Genomic DNA, 12,045 nt, shown 5'->3' with positions numbered 1-12,045 from the left:
AAAATACAAAATGTGTGCGCTTTTTTGAAATATGTCTGTCAAAAAAGAAATAAAATACTCATACACTTGAAAGTGAGTGGAAATCTGCTTTTATTCATGTCGAGCGACACTACTACAGTGACTTGGAGAAATACCTAGCTGTCTTCCGGAAGGCCAGCCATACTTCCGGGCACAGGAGGGCCGACCGCCGCCACTCGACCGCTTCCGCTTCCCACTCCACACCCTCTACCCTTCATTCCAGAGGCCGGCCTGATGGCGCTTAGGGTCTTTTGTCAAACGGATTCCCGACTGTGTGTGTGTGTGTGTGCATGGTGCAGCTCTGCAGTGGGTCGCGTCGGAGCTGCCGCTCGGGCGCGCTGGCCGCGGCATGTCGGGGTCGTCCTCGTCGTCGCCGTCCTCCTCGCTCCTCCGGGACGTGGCCGTCGCCGGCGGCGGGCCGGGCACCGGGCCCTTCCGCTGCGGCACCTGCGGGAGGACCTTCAGCCGCAACGACTCGCTGGCGCACCACAAGACCATCCACACGGGGCAGACCCGGTGCCCGGTCTGCGGCGTGCTCTTCACCAGGAAGTACACCATGAAGTGCCACCTGTTCACCGCCCACGGCATCAAGTGAACAACCACCTCTTCATATGTCTCGCGCCTTTTCCTTCGGTTTTCAGACGTAACGAAAACAATAAACGGAAGGTCCATCCAGTTTACGTTTGTTCCTCTCTTCTGGCGACAGCCTACTCTTTCCACCTCTTCTGCGTGTAAACTCTTTTTGCTTCCTCTCTTCACCTTCAAGCTGGGCTTGCAGGTCTTGAGCATGCGCCCCCCGCTAACCGTGTCCCGTACCTCGGTCCATGCAGCCTAGATGCAGCACACTAAACCTCATACCGCTTGTGTAAGCTACCGAAGCCGAAATCAGAATCAGTCTACTAAGATTCGGAAAGCATGTTTTGATCAATCCAACCCTCTCTCTGTCTCTCTTGCGGCTGCCTCTCTCTCTCTCACTCACCCCCGTGGTGCCGCAGTTACGACAGGTGGTGAGCGTGCGTGCATGGTGTTGCAGCCCCGTGGCTCGAGGCGCCGCTGGCCCTGCCCTCACAGGTGGGAGCAGCTGGCCCAGCAGCTGCAGCTGCGTCCCCCTTCCAGTGCGACATCTGCGGCAAGGGCTTCCAGATCCGCGACTCGCTGTACAAGCACCGCAGCGTGCACCGCGGCGCCACGACCTGTCCCATCTGCCAGGCCGTGCTGAACCGCAAGGGCTACCTGCGGCGCCACCTGGCCACGGTGCACGGCGCCGACTCCGTCGCCAGCGCCACCAGCGCCGCCAGCGCGCCCACCACCTGTCCCATCTGCAGAGTAGGGCTGAGAGCGAGTCAGCTGCGGCGACACTTGGCGAGCGCGCACCAGAGATAGGATCCAAACTTTGTGTCTCACCGCTTCCTGTTCAATAAAAGAAAGAAAAACAGCTTGTAGTGTTAAATGTTATTCACCGGGCCATTTTTGTTTGTTTGTGCTCTTGAGAGCTAGATAGAGTTAGAAGGACGACCCCGGGGGGCACGACGCGCTTGACGGGGTGGAAGGGGGCGTACGGGCAAAAGTAATCCCCTCCTCACTGCTGTGTTGTCCGCAGGCGCCGCCGGCCCCGCGCGCAAGCCCTCGCGGCCCCCGCCCGGCCACCACGTGTGTCGCACCTGCGGCAAGCGCTTCCGCCACCGCAGCTCGCTGAGCAAGCACCAGCACGTGCACCGGGGCACGACCGTGTGCGCGCTGTGCGGCGCCGTCCTGAGCTCCATCGACTACCTCAAGCGGCACGTGGACGCCGTGCACTGTGGCGGCGGCGTGAGCGCGGGCGGAGCCGGCGGCATCGGCGGGGTGTAGAGGGCGGGGACCTCCACGCACTTGTTGACGTTGGCGTGTCGCGCTGGTTGTGTTGGCAGAGGCAGAGGCTTGGAGCTGGACCCCCGACGCTGCTGCCGCCGCGGCCGCCGCCGCCACCGCCGCCGCCTCCTCGTCCCGGGCGGCGCGCCCCTTCTCGTGCCAGGTCTGCGGCAAGGGCTTCAACCACCGCAACTCGCTGGCCAAGCACCGGACCGTGCACCGCGGCGCGACGCGCTGCCCCGTGTGCCTGCGCGTCTTCAACCGCCGCTCGTACCTCAAGGAGCACCTGCAGACGGTGCACGTTCTGCCGGCCGAGCAGGTCGCCGTGCTGCTCCAGGCGGGCGCGGGCCGCGGCAAGCGCTACCCGCAACCCGCTGCACTCCCAAACTGACAGTCTTTGTTTTCTTGTTTTAGTTTTGTTTTGTAATTCATGACCAGCTTGTATTCTTGTCATCAATAAATAACGCCAGCTGAAATCCCTCTCTGATAATATGACCACCACCTCCTTGACCATCCCGACGGCCACCTCCGCCACGGCCCCCGCGTCTAACGCTCTGTGGTGTTGCAGACTTTCTGACGGCGGGCTCGTCCTTTGGCTCGGCCTTCGGGTCGCCGCCGACTCTGCATGAGGCCCCCTCGGCGGCGGCGGCGGCGAACGCGTCCGGGCGGTACGAGTGCGCGCTCTGCGGCAAGACGTTCTACGCGCGCCGCTCGCTGCGGCAGCACGTCAGCGTGCACAAGGGCGCCACCCGCTGCCCCATCTGCTACACGGTGCTGAGCCGGCGCGCGCACCTGTTCCGGCACCTGGCCGCGGTGCACAACGTGCAGGCCGACCAGGCGGCCGCGCAGTGAGGGCCTCCTGAGCGCCCCGCCCCCCGGCAGGGCCTTGGCGCCTGCGAAGCCGGGGGTAGACAGACCCGGCGCGCACGCCGGCCGCGCGGGCGGGCCTACGTTGCCCCTTGCCCTGAGCCAGCCGAGCCAGCTGCGCCAGCGCTCGCGCCGTGGTGTCCATCATCTTTCCTGAATCTCATCTTCCATTTTCTCTCACGAACTTTGCCCATGATGGCTCATTGAATACCTGAATATATTGTGATGATTGCCGTCTCTCAAAGCTACCTGTGTCTGTATTTTAGAGAATGTGCCAGTATTATTATTAATATTGTGTGTGTGATGTGTCAGTTTCAAAGCAGTAGTGCCAATGATGTATAAGCTAGTCATATGTTTAAGCTTTCTCTTTTCATATTCATTCCGACAAAGTTGGAGAGAATTTCAGTTACCTATTGCACTTGTATCGATATCAGTCAACCTGTACTTTTCATTAAATATAAAGTTTCTGTGTCGATCATATATCATCGAGTTGCAAACAATCCAAATCTTGTTTCCTCGCCTTCCTCTCTTCTTCCAACATTTGTCTTTGTAAAACGCATTCCTTTGCTCACTTGTGTATGTGTGTGTGTGCAGGACATCCGAAGAAGTTCCTGTGCAACGTGTGTGGCAAGGCTTTCACACGAGAGGACTCGCTGTCCTCTCACCGCAATGTTCACCGAGGCACTACCCAGTGCTCACTGTGCATGGTGGTGCTGAGCCGTAAGAGCCACCTCAAGAGACACATGCTCGTCGTCCATGGAATGGATACCTCTGGCCACGCCAAACAACCCCCATCTTTCTAGACATAATTTCGTTTTTTGCAGTCTGCCTTAAAGTAAATTTTATCTATTGTTTTTATTATCTCAAACAGTTCTTGTTGCAATGTGGTTCGTAATAAAAAAAGAAAAGATTTTACTTGACACATTCTCATTATGCCTTGTTTTGCATGTCTATGTTCTGTTTGTTGCAAAAACGTATCATTGAGTTCAAACTATCTCATGTATCAATCGTATGTGAAGCTGGTTCAGCTTTGAAGTGAGCTGTTGGTCACAGTACCAACCGAACTGTTTCATTGAAAAGCATCTCATTGGATTTTTTTTTCTTTTAGGGACTCCGAGGAGGTATGTCTGCAACATATGCGGCAAAGACTTTGCAAGAGAGAACTCACTTTCATCACATCGGAGTGTTCATAAAGGCAGCACACAGTGTCCAATCTGCTTTGTTATCCTCAGCCGTAAACAGCACCTTAAACGACACTTGAATACAGTTCATGGTGGCAGTGGTGAACCTGATCATGACCATCCTACTTAAATCTCCCTTTTGTACTAAAATTATTGCAATAAAAGAACTATCTCAATCGAAATTGTAATTAATTTTCCATTTTCTATTCCACTTTCCAGTGATAGTCACTGATGATTTTTTAATCCTGGGTATAACTCCCATTCCATGAAAGACGTTGACCCATTAAGTTCCAATTTCAAATGAGAATTCCACTTTTCTGCGGCATGGCACTGACAATCATTTGGATCATCCTTTTCAGAAGGATCACCTATCATCCAAAATCCCTTCTCTGGGCGCGACTTTTGAATTTGCCACCAAGTGTATGAAAACAAACTGGGGAAATACGGGATATGAAAAATTTTCGTGTAGTATGGTCTGCTGTTGTTTCGTCCAGTGCAGGGTTAGGTTGTTCGATTTGTATTTCTTTATTGTTTGATGATAAGTGTCCATTGGTGGAACTTTCCTGCTGTTTTAGGAATTACTGGTGAGCTCTGTTCATGTTCATTTCGCTCTCTAACTTGTTCATTGATAGACAGGAGAACTATTTTTTGTTAATCGTTAACTTTCTAACCTTACCAATCCACGTTGAACAGAAGTCGTAATGCCCTTTTTATTATGGTATAAATTCCCTAAAACCCGCAAATTTCATCAATTCTCCTACATCTCTCTCTTGGAAATGTTTTTTTTTTCAAATATTTCCCCAATCTAATGGGAATCTCAAAACACTACGCTTAAAGGTTAGGTTCTTTCCCCATATTCTAGTGTGTAATACCTCGAAACTTAAAAATTACAGCCCAGAATGACTGTCGACATGGAGGATTTTGATTTTAACAACTACTCGGATTCTGATGATGGAGGTGACGAGGAGCACAAGCGGCTGCTTACTGCAATCTCAAAATTAGATAAAAGAAAAAGGTAGTGCATTAGTCTATTTGTGCCATTCTTCAAGAAACCTTTCAGTTCCTGTTTAAATTTTCCTCTTTTCTTGATTTTGTAGAGTGCTTCCTTCAGAGAGAAGAGAACCAAGTTTACAGGTGTCAGAATTTCACCTCTCGAAAGAAACTAGTTCTGATGTGAATGCAGTTCATTTACGAGATCTTGCTAAGTCCTTAAGCCTCAAAGCAAGTCATGGAGAAATTGCACGCAAACTCAAAGCTACTCAGAAAAAATCCAAAACTCTACCAAAACCCCTTGAAAAACCAGCTGCAAATAAGGTATTTTGGTATTGTGGTTTAAATGTTATTTCTATTAACCCTAAACCGTAATGTATAGCCATTTCTTTATTGATTGTATAGATAAGACGAGAAGTTGGATTTGAAAATGTTAAAGAGCAACTTAGTCAGTGGGACCCTGTAGTACTGAGAAACAGGATCTCTGATGACCTTGTGTTTCCTCTTAAAAGTTCGAAGGGAACTCGGCTCAACCCTGAGGAGTTTCTGTCTCCTCATCAGGTAATTTTCTGTTTTTAGTTGCTTGTATGCTGACAATTTCTTCAATATATTTTAACATATCATTGTCTTTTTAGGGAGCAACTGAATTAGAGAGACAGATTGCTGCAGTTCTGAATGATAGTCCATCTGTTCAAAAGGAGAGAGAAGTAAGTTTGATGCCAAAATAGTTTTTTCAACCCCCTCTTAAAACCAAACAAACCTTGATGCACCTACTTATATGCATTTCTGATTATTAAATACTTTGATTTCATTTGGTATTAGAATCAACTTGACCTTTGCATATCCAAGATATCTAAGTAAGCTCTATTGTTTTTTACAGGAAAAAGAAGAGTACCCCTTAAGTTTAGAAGAAATGATTCAGCGGCGAAAAGAGCTTGCCAGAATAAAAGCTCAAGAATCCTACCGACAAGCAAAAGCCCATAGACAAAACAAAATTAAAAGCAAGAAGTACGAAACCATGATATTTTCTTAACTTGACTCATATTTTTGTTTAGTTACAAACTTTTAATCCTTATTTTATAGGTTTCACCGAATTGCTCGCCGTGAAAAGATTCGTAAGCAAATAAAAGAATTTGAAGAGCTCCAACAGAAAGATCCTGAAGCAGCACTGGAACGTCTAGAAGAAATTGAAAAGGAAAGGGTTTTGGAAAGAGCTTCTTTGCGGCATAAGTCAACAGGCCAATGGGCAAAAAACCAAGCAGTTCGTGCCAAATATGATAAAGAGAGTCGCCAAGTTCTGGCAGAACAGCTCAAGATCAGTAAAGATCTTACTCAAAAAATTCAAGCTGACTCAGAAAGTAGTGATGAAGAACTGGTTGTGGAGCCTGAATCAGCAGTTTCTGACAATCCATGGATTGCCCAAACAAAATCTGAAGCAGATGTAGATGTGTTCTTAAGTGGATACCGAAAATATTGGAATGAAAAGGCAAAAGAGAATCAAAAGGACACAATTGTTGGCACAAATGCAGATTCAACTCCAGGAGAAAAGGCGTCTGATACTGTGTCTGTACTTGATGTTGAATTGGAAGATCCTAAAGCTCAGGCTCTTCTTAAAACTGCTGTAGTTTCCTATTCAGAGATCAAACAAAATAATGAAAATAGCTTTGCACAAATGAACCCTCCAGATTCTAAACCAGAATCCAATTCTCCCTCTAAAATGAAGAAGGTAAAGAAAATCAAAAAAACCTTGATGGCAATTAAAGCTAAAGCTGGAAAGAAGACTGTTACTGCATCTTGTGGGAAATGGGAAGTTACTCCATTGGAAACACAAGTAGTTAATGTCCGCAGCCTGGTTGACATGTTTGATGGCTTGCACGAAAAGATTACTGAAAAAGCTAAACTGAAGATTTCTAATTTAAAAGAACAGTTGATACCACAAACAAACCTACCTAGAAAAGGAAAAAAAGAAAAGAGGAAAACCAATGCTTCTGATACATCTAACCTTCTGGAAATGAAACGTCAAAAGGTCCAGATCGATCTTGATGAAAAATTGGATGAAGGTTCAACTACAAATGGTGATTTTGTCAGTGAGCTGACTGAAAAAATTCAACTTGCAAAATCCAATCTTTCCAATGACAAGGTGGGCCTTCCTTCTTACTTCAATGTTATTGATGATTTTCACACTTATCTAAAATTATAACCATTTTCAATTTTCTAGCCCTCGACATCAGGAGTTCCTGAATTGGACCCAAACAAATTTATGAAGACTGGTCCTATCAAGCTGCGGACTGCATTACCTGATGAAATAACTGGTGGAGACGAGGCGCTGGATGATAGTGATCATGAGGGAGGTGAAAAAGAGAAGCAACTGACAATTTCTGAAGCTTTTGCTGATGATGATGTGGTCGCTGATTTCAGGTGGGTAAAGAAGCTAACAATTGCTTTCCCTTGCCTTTGTTTTTTATTAGTTGCGTAAAGACCACTTACGTTTGCCCTGCAGCCAGGAAAAGCAAGATGCAATTAATAAGAGTAAGCCGGAAGATATTAACTTGCATTTACCCGGCTGGGGTGATTGGGGAGGACATAATATCAAACCAAATCAACGTAAACGCAAGAGGTTTATTGTGGAAATGCCAAAACCACCACCCCGTCGTGATGAGAACAAGGGAAATTTGATAATTAATGATACTGAAGACTCAGCAGCAAGAGCTCACCAGGTATGTTACAATAGAAACCCTTTTTGATTTAAGAGATCTTTTGTATTCAATGAATCCAGTACAAACTGCAATTGTTAAAAATTGTCTTATTATTTTGTAGGTCAGCGAATTGCCTTTCCCATTTACAAGTGTCAAGGACTTTGAGGCTAGTGTACGGGCACCAATTAGCAATACTTTCATCCCAGAAAGTGCTCACCGTAAACTTATTAAACCATCTGTAAGGACAAAGATGGGAGCTATAATCTCTCCAATGGACAAAGATGTTCTCATCAAACGACAGCAGAAAAAATTGTAATGTATCAGTACATTACATCAGAAGTTAAAATTTATGAATTGTTATCAGAGAATATCTGTATAATAACTTAAAATTACGATTACTATAACTGTAAGGGTATGGTTGTTAATGAAGGTAGTAGATTTAATCAATGTATATTTCTGCGTATCAATTTACAATTATAGGTGAAAAGATTAGTACCATTTGCTTTATTCGGACAGAAACATGTTGACAGGTACATTGGTTCAGAGCAGATGCTACACTTAAGCTAAAACATGCTTTTTCTTCACTCTCAAATATATCTATCTAATTAAAATATACAATTCAAAAATCACATTAAAAAGTAGAGAGCTAATATGAGAAATACTCTTAATCAACACACAATTATGCACTTCAAAATTAAATAGCAGTAGGTAACTGGCAATATCAGCCTGATAGTGTTCTATTTAAGGCAGATACATAAGTGACAATTTCCAGCACCTTGGACGGAATTAGGCATTCTGGAATGAGGTCAGTATGGTTTATGGCTCCATCATTACGTTCCCACTTGCCATGGCTTGCATTTCTGTGCCTGTATGGGATATTTTTTAAAGTTGTTCTCTTTGTAAAAAGTACTCAGTGCACAGGAAAAATGCTCGATGGGCAAGTATAGGGTAACCATTAAGGTTGTTTGGAGCTGCCTATACCACTCGTTCCTCATGCAGCAACAACCTTCCAGACTAGACGTTCGATTGAAAATGGCAAGGACGATTCTTTTTCGTAAATGATTGACCTGTGAACCATCCGCCTTCCGACTGTAGTACACAGGTTGTTCCATTCGAGGCGGGACTTTCGCTCCTCAATTTTAAATCAAAGACAAACCGCTGCGGGTTGGCTCGGCTTGTCCTCCCTAGCTCTCCAAGGTGCGTCTTCTAGTCGAGCCAAACCGTGCCGAGTCCAGGAACACAGCTCAGTAGTCCGCCGCAGGGCGGTACGATATCAATTCGAACAAGTGGCGCGAAAATCCCGCCTTGAAGACTCCTGTGGACATTAAATTCACCCCTGGTTGCCGAGCAGACAGTTCCAGAGTAGCCCTGATGAATTATCGAGGATGCGGTTTGCGGCCGGCTATCTGCGGTTGCGTGATTGCATGGAGCAGGACCTGCGTCCTGTTTCAGGTGACCCGAAAACCCCGCAAATAGCTGTCCACAAACCGCCCGGCCAAACGGGACGTCTAGAGCAGCTTCCTGGCCTTGTCCTCGCCCAGGAGGCGCCGCTTGACGGCGGGGACCTTGTAGAGCACGGTGCCGGCCACGGCGCCGGCGCACGCGCCCGCCCAGTACACGATGAGGTGCTCGTAGGTGGTGTGGCCCTTGCAGCCGAGCTTGAGCGCCGTGGCGAGCGCGGGGTTGAAGTAGCCGCCGGAGAAGTTGAACGCTGCGGGCACAGAGCACGGCGACGACGGCCGATCAGAGAAAGCCTGTCCAGTTAGTTACACTACTGAGGCGACGCGCGGCGGTCTCGGTGCCGTGCTTACCCAGGACGACGAGAGAGGTTCCGATGAAGGACTCGATGATGGACGAGAACTTGGGCTGCAGGTCGGCGATGGTCCTCGACGCGAGGCGGCACAGCATGGTCGCCACGCCCTCGATGATGGCGCCCGCCATGACGGGCACCTGCAAGCCCAAAGAGGGTCAGCCCCGGCGGCCACGACACGACCACCACACAGAACTAGAGCGGGCGCTCCTTGTGCGACAATTGACTTATCCGCGGGACCAGCGAGGCCAATGTCGGATGTTTGATTTGTCGGCTACGTTTGCTGTGGCGCGCGGAGGCGGAGCTCCCCCAGTGCGCGGCGGCCGGCCACCGGGGCGTCGGCACCGCGCACCGTCGCGCCCTGGTCTTGGACCAGGTTCTGGACGAGGTGCCCCACCACCTACCTGCAAGTCCGCGGTGCACGCCTCGAAGGCCCTGTTCTTGTGCGTGTCACACAGCTCCAGCCACCACAGCAGCTGGATGTACCTGCAGCCAGAGTGAGTCCTGAGTGAGCAGTTGGGCGAGCAGCAGCAGCAACTTGAGGCGCGGCGGCGCTCGGCTCACCGGAAGATGAGCACGCCGCCGGTAAGCTGCGCCCAGATCTTGAGGGCGGCCTCCCTCACGTCGGCCTTGCCGTCCAGGACGTCCTCCAGGTGCGTGTAGGGGCATGCCGTGGCGTCGCCCCACTCGTTGGACCACCACACGGTGAGCACGAACAGCACGCCGGCGTAGGCGAGCACGCCGAAGTTGTCGGCCACTGCGGACCAGCACGCAGGACAAGCTCATGACACGGGGGCCGGTGGGGCGCGCCAGATAAGATAGCAACTCGCGACCGCACCTATGATGAGCTCGAAGCAACAGCCGCACAGCTCGGCCGTCGCGATGCCCTCCAGGAACAGCCCGCGCACCAGCGGCCGGCCGCGGGTCCGGCGCACGGCCACGCGCCGCGCCACGGACGCCAGGAAGCACGTGAGGACGATGATGAAGAGCGACACGGACAAGCACGACATGTCGGCCATGGCGGCGAGGATGGCAGCGGCCTCGCTGCTGGAGGCTGCGCCCTGGAACAAGAGCAGCCCGCTGTCCCCCCGCGGCTCCACGAGGTCCCCGCCCGGCTCGCTTGCTGCACTCCCGCACACTCGCTCGCTCCCTGGCTGCTCGGCGGGCCACAGGCGTTTGACGGCGTCCTCCCGGGCGCCCCCTGGGACGCCCCGGGGACCGCGGCGCTCTTGGACCGCTCGGCAGCCGCAGCACGGATGTCGCGGGGTGGCGGGGGGCGGGGCGGGGTGCGCGGGCGGGCGAGCGGGAGGACGGGGGGAGGACTATATTAAGAAGCAGACCCCCGGGGCGTGGGGCCCAGACCCAGGAGCGGCGGGCCGGCGCGCCGCTCGTTGGGAGAAGTCCCCCCCTTCGTGTCATCACAATTGTATGTATGTGTGTGAGTGAGAGAGAGAAAGGGAGAGAGGGGGGGGGGAGGGATCATTACCCCAACCGACAGTGAATTTCCGCCAAATCAGTGTCATCTGCCTGCCAGGACCGCGACCGCTGCTTAATGTCCCCCCTCCCCACTCCCCGCTCCGCCCGGCTCTGCTGCCCCTGCATACCGGAGGGGCGGCAGCGCGCCTCACCCGCCTGTGCGGCGGGTCGGGCTGCGAGCGAGTGGACTTCACAATTTCACGGACGCCTTATCAGTAGTTAATGATTAGAAGCCGGCGAGTGCCGAGTGCGGGCGTGCGTCAAATGTCAGGTGTGTTAGTGGAACTATTATCGCCGCGAGTTGCATGTAATTTGCGACGAGTGATTATTTCTTCCAAACGCGCAGATTATTGTTTACTTTTTCGTGAACTCTTACCATCCGAACGAACGGCGGGTTATCTGAGGTTGTGTCACACATGCAAATGAAAACAGTTCTTCAGCAGATTTTTTTTTATTACTAAAATGTAACAAATTCCAAAAATAAATTTATCTACACTATCTTGACATTGTTTTTTTGGTCATGGGTGTTGGTCATGCTGGAGGGAGGAGGGTACAAGATTGGAAGACGTTGTCCTGGGTCGATTCTTTTATTCAACTCATTTTCTGCGTTTTCGCCTTGACGCTTAGGCGGCGCACACGGCGCCCCACATCACGCACTTGCCGGACTTGGTGTCGAACGAGGGCTGCAGCCAGCCGCAGCTCTCCTTGGTCCACTTGCCGTCCTTGCACTGGATGTACGACTTGCACGAGTCCTTGCAGGGGATCCCCTGCTTGGAGGAGCCGGTGGACGGGCAGCTGGGGACGAAGTCGCAGCCGGGGACTGGGGGCGCCTGGGTGGAGGCCGGGGGCGCCTTGGTGGTGATGCTACCGGGCCAGGTGCAGTCCACCTGGTCCCAGAACACGCACTCCTTCTTGATAGGGTGGAAGTTCTGCCAGGACTTGCAGAGCCGCGCCTGGGCCTCGCCCTTGTCGCTGCACTCGAAGTACGCCTGACAGCGGCACAGGCTGGGCACGAGGGCGGCCTTGTTGGCGGGGCACGTCGTCAGCATGCAGCTCAGGTCGGCGGGGGTGGTGGGGACGGGGGTAGTGATCGCGTCGTGCGTCACCAGGTGACGAGCTGTCCGCGGGCCGCGCGGCGGACACCCCTGGCAATCCTTAT

At 51.1% G+C, this 12,045-nt stretch overlaps 4 protein-coding genes across 10 annotated transcripts in view; 2 read left to right on the top strand and 2 right to left on the bottom strand.

The window, feature by feature from the left end:
* Window positions 1–4,096, top strand: part of LOC113213119 (broad-complex core protein isoforms 1/2/3/4/5) — a 13,647-nt gene extending 9,551 nt beyond the window's left edge. The window contains exon 6 of one of the 7 annotated variants that reach the window (XM_052268140.1): window positions 3,842–4,096. In XM_052268140.1, coding sequence (XP_052124100.1) covers window positions 3,842–4,044 — 203 coding nt within the window. In that variant the 3' untranslated portion in view covers window positions 4,045–4,096. The other 6 variants (XM_052268139.1, XM_052268136.1, XM_052268135.1 and 3 more) reach the window with 6 other exon arrangements.
* Window positions 4,097–4,347: 251 nt separating this feature from the next.
* LOC113213128 (U3 small nucleolar RNA-associated protein 14 homolog C) lies at window positions 4,348–8,092 on the top strand. Its single transcript, XM_026432096.2, has 10 exons — window positions 4,348–4,498; window positions 4,808–4,929; window positions 5,012–5,228; window positions 5,310–5,465; window positions 5,540–5,611; window positions 5,785–5,912; window positions 5,988–7,044; window positions 7,123–7,322; window positions 7,405–7,621; window positions 7,722–8,092. The coding sequence occupies exons 2-10, from the start codon at window positions 4,814–4,816 to the stop codon at window positions 7,914–7,916; spliced, it is 2,358 nt and encodes a 785-aa protein (XP_026287881.1). The 5' UTR covers window positions 4,348–4,498; window positions 4,808–4,813; the 3' UTR covers window positions 7,917–8,092.
* Window positions 8,035–10,669, bottom strand: LOC113213129 (aquaporin-11). The gene is made up of 5 exons (XM_026432097.2): window positions 10,249–10,669; window positions 9,975–10,167; window positions 9,815–9,896; window positions 9,412–9,550; window positions 8,035–9,311 (listed from the first exon to the last, which is right to left on the bottom strand). Exons 1-5 carry the CDS (start codon window positions 10,427–10,429, stop codon window positions 9,109–9,111), a joined length of 798 nt encoding a protein of 265 aa, XP_026287882.1. The 5' UTR covers window positions 10,430–10,669; the 3' UTR covers window positions 8,035–9,108.
* Window positions 10,670–11,454: 785 nt separating this feature from the next.
* On the bottom strand, window positions 11,455–11,970 carry LOC113213139 (uncharacterized). Its single transcript, XM_026432107.2, has one exon. The coding sequence runs from the start codon at window positions 11,933–11,935 to the stop codon at window positions 11,510–11,512; it is 426 nt and encodes a 141-aa protein (XP_026287892.2). The 5' UTR covers window positions 11,936–11,970; the 3' UTR covers window positions 11,455–11,509.
* Window positions 11,971–12,045: the final 75 nt, after the last annotated feature.

Source organism: Frankliniella occidentalis, unplaced genomic scaffold (assembly GCF_000697945.3).
Source record: "Frankliniella occidentalis isolate FOCC.00 unplaced genomic scaffold, Focc_3.1 Scaffold64, whole genome shotgun sequence".
Lineage (NCBI taxonomy): Eukaryota > Metazoa > Arthropoda > Insecta > Thysanoptera > Thripidae > Frankliniella > Frankliniella occidentalis.
This window is presented reverse-complemented; position numbering and strand designations above follow the sequence as displayed.

What these genes read in the sequence shown, in the direction of transcription:
- LOC113213128 (XM_026432096.2), top strand. Translation starts at nt 4,814, where the DNA reads ATGACTGTCGACATGGAGGATTTTGATTTTAACAACTACTCGGATTCT. An exon ending in AGTTTCTGTCTCCTCATCAG is followed by an intron (nt 5,466 to 5,539) that starts GTAATTTTCTGT and finishes TTGTCTTTTTAG; the next exon opens with GGAGCAACTGAATTAGAGAG. An exon ending in CAGCAGCAAGAGCTCACCAG is followed by an intron (nt 7,622 to 7,721) that starts GTATGTTACAAT and finishes ATTATTTTGTAG; the next exon opens with GTCAGCGAATTGCCTTTCCC.
- LOC113213139 (XM_026432107.2), bottom strand. Translation starts at nt 11,935, where the DNA reads ATGCTGACGACGTGCCCCGCCAACAAGGCCGCCCTCGTGCCCAGCCTG.
- LOC113213129 (XM_026432097.2), bottom strand. Translation starts at nt 10,429, where the DNA reads ATGGCCGACATGTCGTGCTTGTCCGTGTCGCTCTTCATCATCGTCCTC. An exon ending in GGCGGCGTGCTCATCTTCCG is followed by an intron (nt 9,897 to 9,974) that starts GTGAGCCGAGCG and finishes CTCTGGCTGCAG; the next exon opens with GTACATCCAGCTGCTGTGGT. An exon ending in AACCTCTCTCGTCGTCCTGG is followed by an intron (nt 9,312 to 9,411) that starts GTAAGCACGGCA and finishes CTGTGCCCGCAG; the next exon opens with CGTTCAACTTCTCCGGCGGC.